At 36.7% G+C, this 23,710-nt stretch overlaps 2 protein-coding genes across 3 annotated transcripts in view; one reads left to right on the top strand and one right to left on the bottom strand.

Moving 5' to 3' along the window:
* GTF2A1L (general transcription factor IIA subunit 1 like) overlaps window positions 1–6,364 on the top strand; it is a 32,104-nt gene extending 25,740 nt beyond the window's left edge. For both annotated transcript variants that reach the window (XM_054575470.1, XM_054575469.1), the window contains one exon: window positions 6,226–6,364. In XM_054575470.1, the coding sequence (XP_054431445.1) occupies window positions 6,226–6,333 (108 nt within the window). In that variant the 3' untranslated portion in view covers window positions 6,334–6,364. The remainder of the gene's footprint in view (window positions 1–6,225) is intronic.
* Window positions 6,365–15,743: 9,379 nt separating this feature from the next.
* The window catches only part of LHCGR (luteinizing hormone/choriogonadotropin receptor), a 51,536-nt gene continuing 43,569 nt past the window's right edge, over window positions 15,744–23,710 (bottom strand). Inside the window, 2 exon segments of the mRNA XM_054575399.1 lie at window positions 15,744–16,938; window positions 21,405–21,485. Coding sequence (XP_054431374.1) covers window positions 15,744–16,938; window positions 21,405–21,485 — 1,276 coding nt within the window.

Below are 23,710 nucleotides of genomic sequence, written 5' to 3'. Positions count from 1 at the left end.
ATTCCCGCCAACAGTGTACGAGGGTTTAGATTGCTCCATATTCTTACTGACATTTGTAATCTGACTTTTTGATTCTAGCCTTCCTAGTGGGTGTGAACTGGTACCGCAATGAGGTTTTGATTTGCACTTCTCTGATGACTAATGCATGTTTACGTCTTTGACTTTTCTTCATTAACAATTTCAATATACGCAGATAAAACAGAGGATGGTGTTTAGAATTGAAAAAATAAGTCATTTTCTCTAAAAATAAGTTTTTTTTCCTCCCCTATAACATTTTATACAGAGAGAAAATGGCAATTCAGATGCTGGTAAACATAAACATGAGAAGGAATAAGTAATACAAAAGGGACCAAACTTAGTTTACTTCTTTATAAACAGTTCATTGCCTTCTATGAAGAAAACATTTTAAGGTACTAAATTATATGTGCCTTCCATAGAGGCACAAAGAATTTTCTAGACCTTTATGGATAGAGCATTCTTTGTTGTACTTCATTGTGGGAAATAGCCTGTAATTAATTACATAGTGCTTTATATTTTTCAAAGTGTTTTCTTATACTTTTTGTTTGTTTTATTTCTTAGAACAACCTTGTGGGGTAGATAGAAGGAGTGATATTAGATGTATAGTGTTAACAAGACTAGTTGTCTGAGGGTACTCTTCAATTAGTTAATACTTTAAATACTAAAAATTTTAATGCAAACCAAGGCATTGGGGGACCACTGAAAAGTTTTTTTAAAGGGAGTGATAAAGTCAAAAGATAGCTTGCAGAGAATGCATCTCTAAGGTTAGAATGGGAAAGACCACTGTGGCAGGGAATTTTTATAAAAAGTAATTTTCCAGTTCTGGTCATTAGTTGACTTGTTTCAGGTAGTATTGAAAGACTCAAGTAAACAGACTTTTCAGTGGTCTTGTAAGAACTTTACTACTCAGTGTGTTTTGAAGGCTGGTAGCATCAGTTCCCCTTGGGAGGGTCACAAATGAGGCACTTTGAGTCTTACCCCAGGCTAGTGGATCAGAATGTACATTTTTTTGTATTTTATTTTTTATTTTTAAATCATGTTTATTCTATTACAGTTGTCTCAGTTTTTCCCCCTTTGCCCTCCTCCACCCATCCCACCCCGCCCCCCTCTCCCACAGTCAGTTCCCACTCTGTTGTCCATGTCCATGGGTAGAATGTGCATTTTCAACAAGACTCCCTTGATGATTTGCGTGTTCTTTAAACTTTGAGAAGCACTTTTTTTTAAAAGTGTATTTTTCCTTTGGTTAACATACGGGATTCACCTTTAAAATTTATAAGTTATCAATAGGGAAAATAATTTGCAAATATTAAGATGCACAATGAGAAATGGTTAAATGAAGGTTACTAGTCAACATGCTGAGTGAGAATTACTTAAGTATATGGACATGTTATTTCAGAAGTCTAGGGAATGTCTAAGATTAATATAAAGGGTAAAGTAATAAGGATATCATAGGTAAGATTAATGGTGAAATGAAACCTTTTACTATAGATGAGTGTTCTATGCTACAAATAGGACACTGTTTACAGTTAAATGTGAAACTATTTGAATATGTTACATCTTCATTTAACAGTATCAAACTCTTATAGCTGGCTTTGTCCTTTAGATGCTAGTACAATGAATAATTGTTAATTGTGTAGCGTAGTATCTCTAGCTCCTCTGTGTGTGTGGGTTTGTGTGTGTGTTTTGAATTGATACAGCATATACATTGTTAAAAACAACAAAACTCTATAAAAGGTATACCATAAAAAGTCTGGTCCCTACTTTTTCACCATTTTTACTTTCTACCAGTAGCTTCTGTCCCTGCCTTGAGTACAAATAAGTAACAAGTTATATTTGTTTCTTACTATATTTAAAGAGTCTACTCAAGTACAAGTCTGAAAAGTAGCACAGACAACACTATATTCTGTACCTTGTCCTTTAAAGAGGGTGATAATATATTTTGGAAATCTTCGTGCTGTTATTTTTATAGCTGTATAACATTCCATTGCAGAATTATTAAGATTTACTTAACGTATCCCCTACTGATGAATTGGAGTTATTTTTTAGTTGCTTGCTATTGAATGACCATGTAGATAAAACATTTCATATGTGTGGTTATATCTACTAAATAAATCCCCAGAAGTGAGATTACTGGGTCAAAGAGCAAATGTATATGTTAGATTTTGCCAAAGTGCTCTCCTGGGGGATATTCCAGTATATACTCCCATTACAGTGTTTAAGAATACTTTTCTTTTTCTAGAGCCTTGCCAGTAGAGTATAATGAGACATTTGGATCTTTGGTATTATGAAAGTTGGAAATGATGTCTTGGTGAAATTTTTAACTTTTTGTTTAAGGGCCATTAGTATTTACTTTTATGTGAATTGCTTGTTCATAAAATTTGTCTATTGATTTATAAGACCTCTCTTATTTTGGGAGAAATTAGCCTTGTTATATGCAGAAATCCTCCCTCTGTTTGCTTTCAATGCTTTCTCTTTCTTTCATGCAGATGTTGAATTTGTCAATCTTTATTTTTATGGCTTCTAAATTTTGAGTCATGAATAGAAAGTATTTTCTTGCCTCAAGATTTTAAAGGGATTCACCCATGTTTTCTTCTAGTATTGCTTTGGTTTCTTTCTTAAACTGTAAATCTTGAATGATATGGTGTTTATCTTGGTGTATAATGTGACATAAGGTTACAACTTTATTTCTAGGTGGCTACCTATTTTTCCTAACAATATTTATCGAAAAATTTATCTTGTCTGCACTGATAAGAGAATGCTTTCTTTATCATTTACTAAATTTCTCTGTGTATTTGGGCCTACTTTTTGATTTTATGTTTTATTGGCTGTTCATTGGCCTGTACTACATTGATTTAAATATTGAGATTTTTAATATCTAGTAGGACTAGTATTTCTTCATGGTGTTCTTTTCCAGAATTTTTCTGGGTGTTATTATTTCTTTCTTTGTATTGACTTTAGAATCAGCCTATATTGTTCAAAACAAACCCTGTTGGTATTTTCATTGAGATTATATTAAATTATTAGAAGTTGGTATTTTAATGATATAAAGGAGAGGTATAGGTTACAATTTAAGGTGGGATGTTCTGAAGAATGTGATAGGGTAAAGATTAAAAGGGGGTAAGAGAATGAACCATGAGGCTAGTTGGGTGTAAGCATTCTAGATAGAGGGAACAGTAAATACATAAATCCCTAGGTAGAAAAATACCTGTGTGTTCAGGGAACAGTGAGGAGGTCAGAGCAGTAAGTGAGGTGAAGAGCAGGATCTTGTCTATTTTAAGGACTTTAGTTTTTGGATGGGAAGTCATTGTAGAGTTTTGAACAGAGAAATGACATCTGGTTTATATTTTTAACAAGACCTAGCCTGGCTACTATGTTTATAGTAGACTGAAGGGAAACAAGGGTGAAAACAAGCAAACTAGTAAGGCAGACATTAATCCTGGTGAGAGATGATTGTAGTTTAGACAAGAGTCATAGTAATAGTAGTGGAGTTGGTAGAAGTGGCTGGAATATGAATATGTTTTGTAGGTAGAACTAACATTTACTGATGGATTTGGGTATAGGGTGTGAGTAGGGGGCATAAAGAATGTCTCTGAAGTTTTTGACCTGAGCACTTAGAAGAATGTGTGGGCATTCCCCATTGAGAGGGGGAAGACTGTGAGACTTGGGGGCAAGGTTATCAGTGTCCTAGTTTTAAACTTGATATGTTTGTTGGACATTCAGGAAGAGATGGTGAAGCAGTTGAATGAGAATCTGGAATTTAGGGGAGAGGTATGAACTAGATATATAAATTTTAGGAGCCGTCTGCATATAGATGGTATTTAAAGCCATGATATTAGTTATGACCACCAAGAGAGAATATAAACAGAAGAGTCTTGGTACATTCTAAAACTGAGAGGTAAGAGAGATGAAGAGGAATCAGTAAAGAAAACTAAGAAGTGGCCAGAGAGTTAGGTGGAAAACCAGGAGTGTTCTAGAATTGAAGTGAGGAAAGTATTTCAAAGAGAAGAGTGTGTTGAATGGTGCCAGTAGATGAACTATTTTAAAAATTTAGTCCTAACTTTTTAATCTCTTTTGTTGCAGTGGTAATGGGCTCTTTCTTTATATTTTTAAACTGTCACATGTATAGGTAAAGGCAATGAATTTCTGTATATTTTGTATCAATACTGAATTTTTATTTAGTCATTTTAAAAATTGATTATTTTAGGTTTATCATGCATGTGGTTATTGCATCTGCAAATTTATTCCATCCTTTCTAATTCTTATATCTTGACTTCTTTTTTGCCTAACTTTATGTCCTGACTTTAGTGGGAATACCTTTAGGTTTTCTCCTCTAGGCATTGAGGCAATGGCTTTCAGACTGAGGTAGGAGAGTGTGTGTGTGTGTGTGTGTGTGTGTGTGTGTGTGTGTGTGTGTGACATAGCCTTTGATTCTTATTTTGAGTTAAAAACTTAAAGTATGAGTTTTATGAAGTGCTTTTTAAGTATCATTGAAGATGATTATATAATTTGTCTCCTTAGGTGTAGCAACAGTTTTTTATAAAAATTTTTTATTTATTTATTTATTTTAGAGAGAGGGGAAGGGAGGGAGAAAGAGAGGAGAGACACATCAGTGTGTGGTTGCCTCTCGTGTGCCCCCTGATGGGGACCTGGCCTGCAACCCAGGCATGTGCCTTGACTGGCAATCGAACTGTTTACCCTTTGGTTTGCAGGCCGTCACTCAATCCACTGAGCCACATCTGCCAGGACTCATAGTTTTTTAAAAAAAACTTTATTTTTTATTATATTTTTCATTACCATTTATCTTCCTTATAGTCCCCTTCCCCACTTCAGTCGCCACATTGTTGACCATGTCAATGAGTCCTTTTTCCTTTTTGCTTGATCCCTTTACCTCCTAATGCACCCTCCAGAGCTGTCAGCCTGCTCTCTAGCTCTCTGAGTCTGTCTCTAATATGCTTGTTATATTAATACATTTCTAATATTGAACCTTAGATACCTTTTTAGAATAAATATAGTCACTTGATAAAGCTACTTGAAAGAGTCGTTACTGCTATTGTTGTTCTGCTAATTCTGTTCAAATCTTAATACCATTGTTCAGGATTCTGTTGTCACTGTTGTGTTGAGACTTTTTAACATGCAAGTAAAAATTTGGGAATCAATCTCTGAGAAAAAATTTTCTATTATTAGGACTTTTCTAACACAAATAGGGGTTTATCCTTTGCATTTTCTTATGCTTTCACAAAATGCATCTGAAGAGTAATCATAGACTTCTTTTTCTTGATTTGACTACTTGCAGTCAACAACTAAGGTTTAATGTTTAACCTTGATTTCAGATCACACAAACCTAAGGTTTATAAAATATGTAGTCATTTGTGGTTTACCCAGGGGTAACAGTGATTTTATAATTTCTTACCTCTTGAGGTGTAGTAGGTTTCTATAGTTTTTATTTCATCTGTATCTAGGCTGATTCACTGAATTCAAAGAGCAGCCAATAGAATCTAATAGATTATAAGCTTTATCTTCTGACCTTACCCAGTGCTTTATTGTGGCCTTTTTCTTCAAAATGAAACGTGACTTTTAAATATTTCTCATAATGTTAACTACATCTCTCTGTTTATTCCTTTGCAGACATCCTGAACACTTTGCTCTTCCTAACAGCCCAGGCATCTCCTCCTTAGGACCTGTGCAGTTCTGTGCTCTTTGCCTGGAATGCTCACTCGTCAACATCTTCCTGGCTTTATCTCTCACCTTCTTCAATCTTTGCTTCTGTTACCTCATAAATGAGGCCCACTCCGACTCTTTTATTTAAAATTATAACCCTACCTCTGTATTTGTGATGTTCTGTTTCTTGTTTTATTTTTCATAGCAGTTATCAGCTGTTAATATTCTGTATAATTCATGTATTTATTAGATTTCTATTTCCCTCATCCTTACTAAAATGTAAACTTTTCAAAGGTAGGATTCTTTTCTGTTTGTTAAAATATATATGTATGTATATACATATCTTTTTAAAAACTGATATATCCAGTGCCTAAAACAATATCTGACACATAGGAACCTCAAATATTTGCTGAATGAATGAATGAACTTTCTTGAGGAGGCCTTATTTTTAAAGAACTCCCATTTAGGGTGAGAATGATTATGTGATATTTAAAGAAATATAAATAATCCTTTGACTTTAATTAATTTAGACTATTTTTCTCCCTCCAGATTCATCGAAGCAAGAACAAATGGAAATTCTATTTGAAAGATGGTGTTATGTGTTTTGGAGGGAGAGACTATGTATTTGCAAAAGCCATTGGTGATGCAGAGTGGTAAAACTAATGAGCTCAATACATCATAAACATCAGTGGGACTGTATTATGTATTGTGAGACTTATTTTTATTTAAATATAGTCCACAGAGCTGCTCAAATTTTTGGTTCATTGTAAGGAATTTAATAAAATTATAATTCAGATGCAGATACAAATATACCGTTTTATATTTCTCTCATTTACTAATTTAAATTACTATACCTTTACAAAACATAGATACATCAGGTGTGCTGGAGCATGAAGAAATGTCACATTTATTTCATCTTGAAGCAAAATTTAAATCCCCTTCATAGTCAACATCAATTGTTAGATTGGGGCCAGTGTTCCTCTCACCTCTCACCAAGTAAGTAGCAGGAAATTCAAGACCGCTCTAGGTCTTTTAGTCTACACTCCTTGCTAGCCAATTGCTGATTGCACAAGCCCAGATGGTCCTTTGGAGGCAGAGGCCTCTGCTAAGTGCACACTATACATGAACATGGAAATCTTTGCTGAGGCAAGGTTTCCTGAACTAAGAATCAGCCTCTCTGAGCATATCCTGTGGCCAGGTCATTCTTGTGAGGGAGGAGTTGGTTAGGTTCCCATTTCTACCTCTTGAAACTTCACACTTCTGCCCTGTTCCTAGCCATAGTGGCTTTTCCCTCTCTTCTTAATCTTTTTCTTAATTTTTTTTTTTTTTTTTTTTTTACAGTGGAAGTCCCCTTTGCAAACTATTTCTCTCTCAGAGATACTCCTTTTGTTCCTTTTTTGAGGTTAGGCTTTCCTAAAACATCAGTTAGGAAGAGAGATTCTCTTCAGGAATCTCTGCTTTGGCCAGAAGAGAGTGCCTAATCTTTCTGCAACAAGAAGACCTGGATAATCGTCTTAATATCATGGAGAGAAAAAAATAGCATAAAACACAAATAGCTCTCATTTTCCTTCACCAATAAAAACAAAGCAAATTATCCCCCAAATTATTCTGTAATACTTTTCCTTAGAAGATTCAACTCCATCACAGGAACATTTTCCTCAACCTTCTGCTTCTCTTAAGGAGTAGAGTACACATGTTCTCTAAATTTAGGATACCTAGTTTCCATGCTGAATGGAGTTCTCCTGGACAGTACTCTCACACACAAAGCAGTGCTGGGAGGAGTGGGTTATGGTCTGTAAAAGGTCCCTAAGAATTGGGTACCTGGGTTTGTCAGGTTACGGGGCAAAATCCCCATTTCTTTTTCAAAGGCAATCCCAATTAGAGAGTTTAATTTATTGCAACACTTGTCTTGTTTTGACCAAGGGACTTAGCTACCATGCTAGATCATTTCTAAATCTGGATAAATCCCTTCTGAGTCTTGGACAACATGTGGGGTACTGTCTTTGGTCCGAAGTTGGCAGCTGCATACGCATTTAGTTAGTACTAGTAAGTGGGCTGGTTCTCCAGCTACGTCCTGTTCATCCTCAGCATGATTGTTCTTCACCCTACCACCACTGCTATTCCAGACCCTCCTCTGTGGAGAACTTCCGGATGCTCTGGGTTCTCATTGGATGTTGCTTACTATGAAGTGGCCATCTTTTCTACATGAAAACCATGAAGAGGCACTTATTCCTTGTGTCTGTCCTTGAGTGTAACCCCTCCAGGGTGGAGGATTACACTTCATAGTCTTCCTTTCTTCTTTCCAGGCTCATCCAGTCACCTTGTATGTGTTGTAGACAAACCTGATTGTAAATTAAGGACTGAATTTACTGACAAGATGAATTCACTTGGGAATTGGCCTTTAGTGTGTTAGTTTAAGTGTTTGGGAAATGCAATAATAGTTGTTTCTAAAATTCCTCTCCCTTTTCTCCAGTGTGGATTTTAAAACATCACTTTGCTTCAGTGATTTTTTTTTTTTTTTAGTGACATATTACAATTACCACTATTACATAGGTCATCTTTATTTGTGTGGTCCATTTTATCATTAGAGGCAAAAGTCACAGTTGTTCCATTTGAATTTCTACATGACCTGATCTTTTAAAAATGCAAAAAAAAAAAAAATTAAAAGTTGGCTTACTACAAAATAAAACAAAGTCCAATAATAATTATCCTTGCATGCTAAATGATGATAGTTTTTGTGGTGATTGCAGAGAGGGTTGAGAGTTGCCCAATTAGTTTGGACCTCACACCCTTTTATTAGTTTCAAATAATGCTAGAAAAAATTTTGGTTCTTGAGAAGTTGTCTAAATGAGTGATTTTTACAGCTTTTATAAACTATAATACGTATATATTTTCATGTACATAGATACAAATAACAAATGAAATAAAAATTTCAGAAAATCATGCTTGTCTTTAGCACAAGATAGCCTCATATTTTCTATTTGACTTTGTTCTATTGCATTTAAAAATGATGGTATTGACTCAATAAATCGATTTCATTACCTACTGATGGGTCATGATTCATAGTTAAAAGATATTTTTAATGCATGCGCTAAAGATAGAGTGAGACAAATCTTATTCCAAGAGAGAATTATTATTTAAACGCTTTGAGTTGGTGGAGTTGATACAAGACTTGGTTTTGATGTGATGCTACTTTTACTTTTAGGAACCTCTTCACCATGTCCAAGCTAGACAATTCTTGTTGCATATTATAACAAAATGTCAAAGGTAGGTTCTGAGTTCCTATAAATACAATTCCTTGGCAAATGTCATCCTATACCTTTTTATAGGTAGAGGTTACAATTATAGAAGTTATAATTTGCTGTGTTAAGTGAAATTTGTGCAAGTGTCATGTATCATAATTCCCAGTTCAAACTTTTTCTCATGCTGACATCCTACATGTTCTCTTATATACTTTCTAGCTCTCCCTTTAGGCTAAGAAGGTCATACTGAGTTTGCATAGTTGTGTCTGAGGGACTGAACGACTGGCCTTGCCTGGAATACCCTCTTTACCTTTTTTAATCAAAGTGCTATATAATATGTGTAAATAATCATATGCATGGCTCAGACATCATAGGCCAGTGAGGCTCCAATTCTGGCTGAGGCATTCAGTTTTAGTCATTTAAATAGTGTAGGAAAACTAACAACCTTAGTTTGAATAGCAACAGTTAATTGGAGTTTTGAGCTGGGGAATTTAGTGGGGGATTTTCTTTTGACTCATGGTAGTAGGTTAATATCATGTGGTTTTTCATCTAAATGTACTCTATGCCAGGTGGAAACTTTGTGATTTATAACAAGAAACCTAAGTTATAAATAGTAAGCCCATGGCAATAACTCTTAGGAAGAAACTCAATATTAATAAAATATTGCATTTTTCAAAGAAAAGATCATTTCCAATTATGAACACACTTATTAAAATCTTCACGACATAAGATTCTTAACTTACACATGGACATAATACATTTTTGCGAAAACTAAAACAATGTTATGAATGGAGGACAAAATACCTTTTTGAAAACATATGTAAGTTAAGATGAGTTGTTCCAGGTTAATTAACCGTTTTTAGTCGTTTTGCAACCTACCAGTGATAGTATCAAACATTGTGGAAAACAATGCAAGGTAGAAATATAAATTTCCTGAGAATTTGATATTTTTATGATTTGTTTATCAGAGATTATACAGTTGAAGAAAACACGCGCTTTCTATGAGACCATCTCATAAGGGAAAGGCTTCCCTTATGATTTTTTTATTATTACTTTTATTGTTGTTCATTTACAGTTGTCCCACATTTCTCCCCATTGCTCCCCCCTGCCCCGCCACCCCCACCCCCACTCTCACAGTTAGTCCCCACCCAATCGTGCATGCCCTTGGGTCCTCTGTACATGTTCCTTGACTTGACCTTTCCCCTACTTACCCCCTTTATCCCTCTTCCTCCTCCCCTCTGGTCACTGTCAGTTTGTTTTTTATTTCCATGCCTCTGGTTCTATTTGCTCATTTGTTTGTTTGATTGATGGGGTTCCACTTATAGATGAGATCATATAGTATTTGTCTTTCACTACCTGGCTTGTTTCACTTAGCATAATGCTCTCCAGTTCCATGCATGCTCTTGCAAAGGGTAGGAGCTCCTTCTTTCTTTCTGCTGCATAGTATTCCATTGTGTAAATGTACCAGTTTTTTGATCCATTCGTTTACTGATGGGCACTTAGGCTGTTCCCTGCACTTGGCTATCATAAGCAATGCTGCTATGAACATTGGGGTGCAAAAGTTCTTTTGAATTGGTGTTTCAGGATTCTTCGGTATAATCCTAGCAGTGGAGTCACTGGATCAAAAGGCAGTTCCATTTTTTGTTTTTTGAGGGAATTCCATACTGTTTTCCACAGTGGGTGCACCAGTTTGCATTCCCTCCAACAGTGCACAAGGGTTCCCTTTTTTTTCACAACCTTGCCAGCACTTGTTGTTTGTTGATTTGTTAATGATGGCCATTCTGACAGGTGTGAAGTGGTATCTCATTGTGATCTTAATTTGCATCTCTCTGATGGCTTATGACGTTGGGCACTTTTTAAAGTGTCTCTGGGCCCTGTGTATGCTCTCCTTAGAGAAGTGTCTGTTCAGGTCCTTTGCCCATTTTTTAATTGGATTGTTTGTCTTCCTAGTGTTGAGCTGTTTGAGTTCTTTATATATTTTGGAGATCAAACCCTTGCCTGAGGTATCATTGGCACATATGTTTTCCTATATGGTTGGATCCCTTTTCATTTTGTTGTTTAGCTGTGCAGAAGCTTTTTAATTAGATGTAATTCCATTTGTTTATTATTTCCTTTATATCCCTTTCCTGAGGGGACGTATCAGTGAAAATATTGCTATGGTAGGATATCTGAAATTTTCCTGCCTATTTTCTCCTTTAGAACTTCTATGGTGTCACAACTTATATTTAAGTCTTTTATCCATCTTGACTTTATTTTGGTGTATGGTAAGTTGGTAATCTAGTTTCATTTTTTAGCATGTACCTGTCCAGATCTCCCAACACCATTTATTGAAGAGGCTATTTTTACTCTATTTTATGCTCTTGCCCCCTCTGTCAAATATTAATTGACCACAGAGACATGGGTTTATTTCTGTGCTCTTTATTCTGTTCAACTGGTCTATGTTTCTGTTCTTATGTCAGTACCACCAGACTGTTTTAATTACAGTGGCCTTGTAGTATAGTTTAATATCAGTTATTGTGATCCCTCCTACTTTGTTCTTCTTTCTCAGAATTGCTGAGACTATCTGGGGGTTCTTTTTAGTGTCATATAAATTTTTGAAATATTTGTTCTAGATCTGTGAAATATGTTACTGATATTTTGATAGGGATTGCATTGAATCTATAGAATGCTTTGTGTAGCATGGGCATTTTAATGATGTTAATTCTTCCAATCCATGAACACAGTATATGCTTCCAATTATTTGTGTCTTCCTTAATTTATTTTAGTGTTCTGTGGTTTTCTGAGTACAGGTCTTTTACCTCCTTGGTGAAGTTTATTTGTAGGTATTTTATTTTTTTTCTTGTTGCTATAGTAAATGGGATTTTCCCCCCTAATTTCTGTATCTGATATTTCATTGTTAGTGTATAAAAATGCCTTTGATTTCTGAATATTGACTTTGTATCCTGTTGTTTTGCCAAATTCATTTATTAGGTCGTGTAGTTTTTTTGGTGGAGTCTATACAGTTTTCTGTGTACACTATCATGTCATGTGCAAATAATGACAGGTTTACTTCCTCCTTTCCAATTTGGATACCTTTTATTTCTTTTTCTTGTCTGATCTCTGTGGCCATAACTCAATACTGTGTTGAGTAGAAGTGGTGAAAGCAGACTTGTTCCTGATCTTAGGGGGAAAGATTTTAGGGGGAGTGATTGTTTTCTATTTCAGTTATAAAAGTGAATCATCTAAAAAATATTAACCACCTACCATGTGTAAGGTTTTAGGGTAGATATAGTGGGAGAAACAAAAAAAGAGATGAATGTATCACTAAAGAAATATACAACATAGGTGAAATAATAGATATACAGTACATATAAAGATAATTAATAATACCCAGCAGTGTAGAATAAAAGACAAATGGATGATATAGATGACAAGTGCTAAAGAAGTCCAAAGAGAGAAACCATTGTAGGTTACATTTTATTTGTACCCTATTTTATTTCAGATAAAGGAGGTGTCTTGACTATAGTAGATTGGGGAGGGGTATTAAGGAGAGCTTGATAAAGAAGATAAACCTGTAGTGGGGGTCTTACAGGATGCAGAAGGAGGACAGGGAAGGACGTAGGCCTTCCAGATGGCGAGAGTGGCATGGGCACCAGAATGGAGATACACAGGGCATGGCTATGGAAAACTAAGTGGCACAAATTGTTTCATGTAGAAAAACAGGAGATAAAGTGAGCATATTGAGGGTGGATTCTGGAGCTCTTGGAATGTTAGTCTAGGAGCTAAAACTTTTATTTATAGGTACTGATGAACTGCTCGGCATTTTTGGCAGGTATGTAATAAGATGCAATAGAATTTTAGGCAGATTAATCAGTGGTGGTAGGTATGAGTGTGTGGACATGGGGAAGGTTGAATATCAGTAAAAGTGAGGGAGATGTGATAGTACTCCAGAGGTAAGGGGACATGGCCTGAGGTGCGGGAGTGGCAGTAGGAATGCAAAGGACAGAATTGATGTGGAAAATAATTCAAGGGAATTACTAGCAGGTCTTAGTGAATGAAAGGATGTGAGAATTGAGGGTGACAGTAAACTATAACTGGGTATGTTAAAACTTATAATGTTGAGCCCTGGCTGGTGGGGCTCAGTGGATTGAGTGCTGGCCTGCGAACCAGAGGGTCGCTGTTTCAATTCCTAGTCAGGGCACATGCCTGGGTTGTGGGCCTGGTCCCCAGTGGGGGGCGTGTGAGAGGCAACCACACATTGATGCTTCCCTTTCTCTCTCCTTTCCCCTCTCTCAAAAAATAAATAAAATTTTTAAAAAAATACTTATAATGTTGAAAATAAAGATTAATATTTGTGGAAAAGGCCATACAAGGTATTTTCAGAGTATATGTATGAGCACCTTGGGCTCAAACAATATTTAAGAGTACATAATTTAAGTGAAGTGTCTCCACAATGACGTTTTCTTTTTTTCTTTTGTTATACTTTCTGCTTTTTGTTTACTTAGTTGTTTTGGTCCTGGGATTTATGTATGAATCAAAAAGTTTATTGTAATATATATAGCAATATGGCTAATTAGTATTCTCTCAAATCACTGAGATAAGTTCTAGAACACTAACTTACAAGAGAAAGGACTGCGTCTGAGTAAAAAAATGTAACTAGTTATGGAGTAAAAATGTCAGAAATGTGAAAAACATTACAGAGAAGTGATATTTGTACAGTGCATAATCTTTTATAACTTATTTTGAATCACTTCACAATGGCATAAAGATTGAAAGCATGCTAAATGTGTAGAGTCTAGTTATGACTATACATTTATTTAAAAAAGTATCAAGGAAGAGCTATCCATTAATAGGAGAATGGAAAGTGTTATGTTCACATAATGGAATTCCACTCAGCAATGAGAAGGGATGAACTCCTGATTCAGGCAACGGCATGGGTGAATAGCAAAAACATTGTGCTGAGTTAAAGAAACCTTACACAAAACAGCATATACTGTATGATTCATTTGTTGTAGAACTTCATATAAATGGAAACTAACCTATGGGGAAAAACTCAGAATTATTGTTACCTCTGGGGAGTAGGGGTGAGGGAATAACTAGGGAGGAGCATGAGGGAACTTTCTGAGGGTAATAGCGTTCTGTATCCTCATAGAGGTTTTGGGTCACACGTGTATATTCATTTCTCAAAACTCATTAAATGGTATGCTTAGGATTTGTCCATTTCACCAAATATAAATTTAACCTAAAAATGTGAACAAATATTGAACATTGGTTAATGATAAGTATGCTGAAGTGTTTATGGATGACAAGTACTAATATCTTCAGCTTACATTAAAATGCATCAGAAATGATGGATGGGTAAATACTAGATAGATAATTATATAGTATATATATAATTGAAACCAATATACTACAATGTTGACTCTAATACATGGGTGTGCACTATATAATTCTTTCAACTTTATTTTGTCAAAAATAAAATTTTGGGGAAAATTTATGGAACTTTGAACCCATGAAACAAGCCTTGGGATGACTGTGATTTGCTGTTATGGAGGCTGGGGTCCTGTATCAGAACTTTGAGCTTAAATTTTATTAACTGAATATTTTATTAGTTTTGAGAACTTGGGGAAATTGTAATAAGGTTTTCTCTACTATAAAATGTGAATAATAACACCTGCATCATAGAGTTTTATGAAGATTAAATGAGTTAACATATATAAAATACTTATTGTTTCATATAATAAACTTTCAACAAAATTTATTTTAAAAGTCAAAGGAGCATACAAAAAAACACTGCAATTAAAACTATAATTTATTTGTCCTGTGTGAATTAATTCTGATAAATTAAAATATTTTCTAGCAAATATTGGATATATATTTCTTTACCACCCTCCAAAGGACAGAAAGGATGAAAGTTAAGTATTTTAAAATATTTAAGTATTTGCTTTTACTTAGGTAAATAAAAAGATGGGGCCTGGAAAATAAAATTTTTTTTCCTCATAGACTTTGTAACTCCAGTGTAATTCAGCACATTTATTGCAAATCGTTGCCAAGATCCTGAGCTGAGAGACAGAAAAACAACACTGAGATATGTTCTTACCCATAAGGAGTCTACAGTTTTTTTTAATATTTCATTGGTCTTAAGAGGCTGAACACCAAATCAAGAAAATAGGCTGAAAAGTACCTTTAGATGCTTAACTTACATTATATTTTAAATAATAAAACCCAGACAGGGGATGAATGAAAGTCTGTATAACAGCACTACCCAAAAGAACTTTTCTGTGATGCTGAAAATGTTCTGTATCTGTATTGTATCTGTATGGTAATGACTGGGCATATGAGGCTACTGAGCATTTGAAATGTGGCTAGTGCAACGGAGGAACAACATTTATAATTTAATTTAAATTTAGTTACATGTGGCTAGTGGCTACCAGATGGAAAAGTGCATTTCTAGAGTGTGTTTCTCAAACTATCTGAAGAAAAGGACAAGTTATTTTAAATTTCAAATCTGTTACAGACTAATGTTTTTATAAAATGCAAGAAAAATTGCTACAAAGATGAAATGAGAAAAGACATGTAAAGTGGATGTAAAAAAAACCTAATTTTTTTTAATAGTAGGGTCAGCAGACATAAAATTGCTCTGTCAAAATTGCTATAAAAGTTTCTAAACACTTTCATCTTCTGTATCATATGTCATCATGTACCAACGACAAGTAGTTTTCAGACTGGCGATGCCAATGGATCATGCTTTGAACTAGGTATAGGTCTTTCTTTGCCTAATGTGCCTAAGAATAAATAACTTCCTAAAACCAACTCTTCATTAAAATTACTGGTACGGATAATTTTTTACACATTGAAGTATAGCTCAAAAATGTAGTTACTGATGTAACAGTTAACATTTTCTTTACAAGTTTTTTCAACTGTATATTACTGATGGTGCAATGTGGTCAGCCTTAAAGTGGACTGGGAAGGTTTATTTGATCCAGTGAAGTCATTTTTGCAGTTGGAGGTATAAGCTGAAAAATCCTTTCTTCTATGAAGTTCAGCTCGACGTTTACAGCAGCCAAATTTGCTCAGCAACAGAAAGAAATCCCTCTGGAATGCCTTTGTGAAAATTGCATACAGAAATGGATTGGCACAAGAATTGACAGGATAAAAAAGAACCAGTAAAACTTTAGAGTTGGTTACTGTGATAAGGGGCACTTTGAAGGCAGCTGAAATGGCAAAAAAAGAGATAGGTGCCATGCAGGTGAAATCGGTGAAGACGAGAATTGCCATTTTCTTAGCAATCTTTGTATCTTTGTTGACAGCCATCAGCTCTGGATTTTGAACTGCAAAATAAATTTTAATATAGCAAGCACAAATGATGATGAAGGCCACCACATTAAGTATTAGAATGGTTAATATGTAGACCTGTGAGAGAGTGGTTTCCACATCCATGGGGAGGCAAATGCTAACCTTCATGTAATTGCTCACACCCACAAGGGGCAACGTGGCAATTAGAGTAGCAAAGAGCCATCCTCCAAGCATAATCAGAATGGCATGTCTTAATCGTAGCTTGTGGTCCAGCCGAACAGCATAGGTGATGGTGTGCCATCTTTCTAGTGTGATGACTGTGAGGGTGTACACAGAAAGTTCACTTGCAAATACTGTGAAAAAGCCAGCAGCACTACACCCACTTCCTGTCTGCCAGTCTATGGCGTGGTTATAATACTGGCCTTTGGTTTGGGAATCAACTGAAGCAATGAGCAGCAGATAGAGTCCCATGCAGAAATCTGCAAAGGAGAGATTGCACATGAGAAAATGGGGCACTGTCAGTTTATAACGACTGGTCAGGAGAACAAAGAGGACAGTCATGTTTCCCATGATGGCTAGGATATTAATCAGCCAAATCAGGACCCTAAGGAAGTCATAGCCCATAATATCTTCACAGGGATTAAAAGCATCTGGTTCAGGAGAACATCGGATTGTCTTGGGTGAGCAGATATCATGGTCATAATCCCAGCCACTCGGTTCACTCTCAGCAAAGATGGTAGAATAACTGTAAGAAGAATATTTAAGCTCAATGTAAACTTAAGGGATTTTCTATGATTCTGATTTAAAAAAAAAATTTAACAAGCATCCTTAGTGTTTTTTTAAAGCCTAAGAAACAAAAGGAAACAAAGCCACAACAGTCTCAGTCTTACATTTATTTGTTAAATTATCCGAGAACTCTGAATTGATGTAGGAGTTTAAGAAGGGACTAAAACACCATTTAGACTTTTTTTTATATATAGATTTTAAACATTGATGCAAAGACTTAATGAAGCTATTTACAGAGGATGATTTTCTTTGGGAAACAAATTTAGAGACAATAAAGTATACTTGCTAAATCAAAAAGAATCCTTCCTTGGCATTTTCTTAGTTATTTATCTCATTCAGTTGCCACCCAAACTGCTATCAAGCTGTTTGTGGTAGAACACAAATGGGACTGGAAAGCTCACACTGTTGAATGCAGTCAGCTAGCGGTGCGCTTGTTTGCGCCTCAGTCCCTGCTAACTGACTAGCCCAGAGAGGAACAGAAACCAGGGATGGATTGCTAGAAGCCCAGAGGCAGAGGAAGAATATAATCACGGGTGATAGGAAGGAATTGGGAAAACAGATATTCCTTAGGGGTATAAATAAAATTCAGAGAGTTGGATTGAAGAGCGACCCTGTCCTTCGTGAAGAAACAGCCGCATGTCTGCCACTCCCTTCTCACCACATTGTTCCTCTTTGAGTTCAGGTTTTCATCCTTTAAGGGACAGTTATATGTTTTCTTCCTGGCATCTTTCCTCCAATAGTAACCATCACCCAGTTCATCTGTACATCCCTCCTGGAATGGCCTTTTTTAAGTACATCTCTGTGCCTCAAATTCTTCATGTGCCACATAAGGATAATAGTCATACCTTCCTTGTTAGGGTCATGCTAAGGATTAAATGCATTAATACATGTAGAATGTTTAGAATAAATCCTGACATATGAAGTGCTCAGTGAATATTAGGGATTCTTATAATTATCTTGCAAATTTCCTGTGCAATTACCCCTTTGGTCACATGAAGTGAGTTGGGGCCCTCAGAATCAGTCCTACTGTTTCATCCTCTGTCTTTGAACATATGCACTGTTTCTTTCTTTCTTTCCTCTCATCTTTCTGATGAATTCCTCCTCATCCTTAAAGGGAAGCCCCTTCATCATCCTCTTTCTAGATTCTAAACCTTCAAGTACTTTATTCCCCCTTCTCTCTGCTATGGTTGTACTTAGGTACTATTGTAATTGTCAAACCACATTGTCATCATGTTGCATATGGTGAGTGTCTGTCTGCTTTAATAGTTGATCAGCTCCTTGAAGGCAGGGGACTAGATTTTACTTATTTCTGAAATCTCAGTGCCTCACACGGTTTTGGCTCAGAATATCAATTCCAGAAATGTTTGTGGAATGAATAAACCAGAGTAATCCTGGCTTTGAGAGGAACCGAGAGGATATAGGGACAGTCACAGCATGCGGTATGATGCATGTAGGCTCAACAGATTTTCTCTTTGCCCACAGTCTGCTACTATAATCTTGGGAGCTAGAGAATTGGGCATATTTTTTTTTCTGTCAGGACCATTACAACTATGTATTTCACCTGATGGTTCCTCACACATTAAAAGAGTATTTTTCTCTACTTTCAAAGCTTAAGCTTCTCATGTTCTATATAAGGAAGTGTGTACCTAATTCAGTGAGTGGGTAAAATGATGTATTTGAGCAATAGGATGACTGAAGGGAAAAAACACAGATTAAAAATAAAATAAATAAAAATAAGAAAAAGAAAAAGAAAAAAATAAATCTATGACATGGGACTTTAAAAAGGTGTTAGGAGTCATAGAAACCAATTTGGAACTGGACTGGAGAAGGACTGCTACTACGCACAGAAGACTGTAAAGGAACCTCACTTGTTTTGTTATTAAATATAAGGAGCACATTTGTTTGTCCTCATTTCACGCACATCAATCTACTTATTTTTAATCTTTAAGAGAGAAGTTGGTTATAAACGATTAAAGAAAATAGGTTATTTCTACGCGTTAGAAAGGTCCTTAAGACCAACTCCTTGAGCCCTGCATTTTATGGTAAGGAAATCAAGATAAATCAGGTAAGTGGCTTGCCTAAGATCCCTCAGCATTAGGCACTTAGTGGCAGCGCTAGGTCTTCGTACCCATAACCCAGAGGCCTTTCCTCCATGTTACCATCTCCTAGTCAGTGTTTTTCAAAGTGTGGTCCTTGAACCACTTCCACCAGGATCACCAGGGTATTTGTAAAATACAGATTCCTGGCTTTACTTCAAATCTGGAATCAAACTTTCTAGGGACAGAGCCCAGGAATCAGTATTTTAAGCAAGCTTCCTGGATGATTACTATGAAATACTAGCTTCTATTAAATCAGGTGAAAACTTTCCAACCCTTGCTGCCTTAATTTTCCTTACTCCTTTCCCCTTACCAAAACTACATCCATTTCTAGAAGCACAAATTCAAACTTCTAACATTTCTGCCAGGATTTCTGAATAAATTTAGTTCAGTAAGAGGTCAAACATGTTCTGTCTCCCACTCTCCTTGTCCTTTGCCCTTTCTTTTCTTTCTTTTTGCTGTTCGCATCGCTGGGCATCTATCTAGCAATTTTCTCCTTGGCGATTTAGCTTCCGACCAAATACCCCTCTGCTGCTACTTACGTTTGTGTCCTGGGATGGCTCCTGAGGGCAGCAGCATGCTTACTGACAAAACCCAGCCGGAGCTGTGGTTAGTACTGAAGGCTTATGCAGGGAATGTGAATGGACTCACATAGGCTTAGCAATATTGAGTCAGAGGAAGGAGAAGCAGTAGCACCACTGCTCCAGTCACTATGAACAAAGAAAGGAGAAAAGACTAGATAGAGTTTTAGGAAAACCACCGGGCCAGCCCTAGCAGTAAGATACCATATCTTGGGGAGAGCAGATAAGGCCTAGTGGCTGGCTCTAGAATGTCTAAACTCCAGAGACTCAAGATTAGCAACCTGGTGGGAAGCGGGGGAAGGGAATCTATCACAAAAATGATTTTTCAGGAAGCACACTTTTTAAAGATTATAACTGGGAATCTCTTCTGTAGGGATTTGAAGATACTAATTTCAGGTAGTTTTGTGGATGCTGGAGACTTGTTTTAAAGCGGTGTTAGCAAACTTAAGATTTTATACTCATTTGGGAAGGCTTGCGGTGGGGGCTAATGAGGATTATTGAGAGGGAGCTGGAGTTTCCCATTCCCCCAAACCACCCCTTGGTGCTACTATTGATTGTACCCAAAAGTGGCTTCCTGTTGAGGAAAAAAGCTATACGATCGCAAAAGAGTAATGTGGAAGGTGATTGATGGAAAGAATATCAAGAGGGAAGAGTGGGAAGGATGAGGAAAAGCAACACTGGAGGCCAGGTGGGGACAGACATAATTAAAAGAAAAAGAAAAGAAGGATATAAGGTATAATATTTATAATGTCCCCTTGATGCTGTCATATCTTTCAACAACTCCTTTCAGTCTCATAGTTCTGAAAGCCAAATAATATTTCTGCTGCCCCTTAGAGCTGAGGAAAAAAAGGCTCAAAAAAGGTAAGTCTTATCCAGGAATACCCAGCATTACAGGAACATTATTGCCAAGGATTCACATCCAACTCTGAGGAGACTGGAAACCCAGGGTCTTTCCATCATACCACTGCCTTTATATAGCTTGTAGATTGATAGGGGGAAAAGGAAGGAAAAAGTTGTAGAAGTGGGAATGGAGGTTGGCAGGGTTTCTTAGAAGGGCATCTGGTTTTGTAGCCTGAAGGACATAAGGGGGAAATGATAAATCTGCTAAATCGCAGTAAACGTGACGTGGGGACACTGGGGTTATTGTCTGAGGCACGTTTTTTTACATTTGAAGGTATGCGAGATGCCAGGGCAACCAGAAAAAATGTTAAAAATGTCAGTCAATAGAATGGAAACATAGCTCCCATCCAGTGTATTTTAGTGATAGCATTAAGGCTGAGTCATTTTAAGCTCCAGAGCAGAGTGGTCAAGGTGGCCTAAGTCTCTTTGAAGGAAGCAACTCCTTCTAGAAGCTGTGTTGCCATCAGTCAGTCTTCATGGGAGGCTGACCATATGACCAGTGATAATTCCTGCAAATGAAGTTACCATTTAAACAAGCCCTTAATGACATTAAAACACTTGCAAATGTAACTTGAATTTCTGAGGAGAATTTAATATTGTTGTAGAATGAACATGTAGGTACTTATTTAGAGAGGTTTGTTTTCTTTTAAAAACAAGTTGAATAAGATACCTGATCAAGTGGATGCCACTTGCAAAGAAAAGTTCTCATTTTAAAGCTATTAAAAATGCTTTTCCAACAGCCCCCCAACCAAGACTTTCATCAAAAGAAAATTTTTGGCACTGATAATAATAAGGGGCACACAGAATGAGCTATGGCTTCCTGAGTTTCTGTGCATGCAAATACTTACAGCGTTTTATTATTTGGTTTCCATGCTGTGCTTTCACATTGTTTGGAAAAGTTTTCAAAAATGGCAAATAAAAAATTCTGCCTGAAAGAGAAGAGATGGGATAAAAAAAGGATTTGAGCTTTTGGTCTTTAAACTAAATTTGATCATGTCTATTTATGCTTTGTTCATCCAAATTCTTTACCTATTACTCCAAGTTTGTGTTCTGCACCATTGTCCTAACTGAAACGCTTCCTGGGGAGAGAGTAAAGGCTTCTGAATTGTCATTAGAGTGCTTCCAGCTTTGATAAAATGCTTCTGAATGCTAAGTGTTTTGTGCAGGCTCTAGAGATGAAAAAAACTTAAATTTGTCATATTGAATCACGGTTTTTTTTCAATGCTCATTAAAAGCTACCTTTATGGTATATTAAGGTCTGCTCCTCACCGCTGTCCTCATTCTCTTTGAATTGTAACTGGGAATCTCTTTTGTAAGGATTTGAAGATTCTGGACCTGACATCATTATGTGAATTTTCTGCTTTTTTTCAGTTATGTGCAGAAATACATGCAGGTGGTCCCTTTTCCTTCATCTTTCCCTTTAAGCACTTCAGCCAATAGAAAGGGGGGAAATGACAAGGAATTAAAAGAAGCTCTATACTTACATTCCTAAAATGAAACCAAGGGGAGGAACAAAAAAAAAAAACTGATGAAGAAATAGAAGAAAGGAAAACAGGTTGTGAGAACCTCGACCTTTCCTAAGGAGGAGGGAGAAATGAGTCTATCCAAATCAGACTCCTCAATACACTCTTCTTCCCCTATCTTAACAAGATAATTCATTTCAGGAATGTCTTTGTACAAAAGAAGGAAAGTGGAGAATATATCAGAACTATTTGACTTGAACTAGAACTATACTGGACTTGCTTTAAACAATTAATCAGCTTGTTATTTGGGGTGAGGATTATACATCCCAAAATTTGGATCAAAGTGTGTGTGTGTGTGTGTGTGTGTGTGTGTGTGTGCGCGCGTGCGCGATAGAGAGAGAGAGAGAGAGAGAGAGAGAGTCTCTAATCTGACACTAAGAGATTCTGTGTGAACCAATCTACAGTTAACATGAAATGTGGTGGTTCTTGTCCTTCAGATAATAGCACTGGATTCCATCTACTCTATCTTTTTTGAAATTTTAATCATGGATAGCAAGGAGGTCTTTGGGGTCCTAAGCCCAGGCAGCTGTGAACATCATCCAGACTTAGCAGCTGCAGGGCAGAGGGCTGACTCAGAGATTGCACAAACATCCCCCTGGCCCAGCTTCAGGCTCTGCATCCTCACTAGCATCGAAGGTTTCGAGCTTTAGGGATATGTAAGGAATCAGTTAATACCAATCAAGACAGCACCTGTGTGACTACATTCCCATTATACTTTGATACTGGCCCACAATTCCATAACCCACTCTCCTTTTTTTATACCTAGAGATAGTCTCTTTCATCTGCTGGAATAAAAGCCCCTGAACTAAGGTTTTTAAAGGCTAGTGATTTCAGAAAGGATGTGATTTCTTTGCTACAAAAATGGTGTCTAGAACCAGTGTCTGTATTGTTCTCCTTGTTGGTCTCTGACCAGCTTTGCTCACTTCCAACCCAACCTCCCTCCTGCTGCCAGAGTGGTATTTTACAAAAGGAAATCTGAGTAATTTTTCTTTAAATTCTTCAATGGTGCCCCATCCTCTGAGCAACTTGGCCTGGCAGTCAGAGCCCATCATAGCCCATCTCTCCCTAGTTTCCTCTCCTCACTCACCTTCTTCGATGTACCCAGAAGTCTTCTGGTTCCAGTTTTTCTGAATGACTCTCATCCCACCCTCTGAGCTATTTTGCCTTTTTGGCATGCTTTTTCCCACACCTGCCTAGCCGACCTGTTCTTCAAGGCTCAGCCGAAGTAACTTTCTCAGGAAGCCTTGCACAAGCCCTCCTGCCATTTAAAAACTCTTCCTCTGTGCTCCCAGAGCACTCACAAACAAACAAACAACCAGGAAATGAAACAGAGTAAAATAGACAAGAAAGTGTCAGAATGCATTACATTCTGTGAAAAGTTAAGTATTGCTTTGTTTCCTTTCAGTTACATATGTGATGTGCCCTGGGTTGCAGTGTAAAAAAGGTATTTTTTATTATGCATCTCAGTAAAAAAAAAAGTCTGGAAAACAGCGCTTTAATGAAAGAATGAAATCCTGTACACCCTGCCATTCCATTCAGGAATGAAGTGAACCCATTGACTCAGTAAGATGCCCCTCACTGGACACAAACCAGCCAGGAGCTTTGCCCTTATTCTTCCCTGAGCTGAGTCT

This window comes from Pteronotus mesoamericanus, unplaced genomic scaffold, assembly GCF_021234165.1.
Source record: "Pteronotus mesoamericanus isolate MK-2021 breed Mesoamerican mustached bat unplaced genomic scaffold, CSHL_Meso_final contig_291, whole genome shotgun sequence".
In the NCBI taxonomy this organism is placed as follows: Eukaryota; Metazoa; Chordata; class Mammalia; order Chiroptera; family Mormoopidae; genus Pteronotus; species Pteronotus mesoamericanus.
This window is presented reverse-complemented; position numbering and strand designations above follow the sequence as displayed.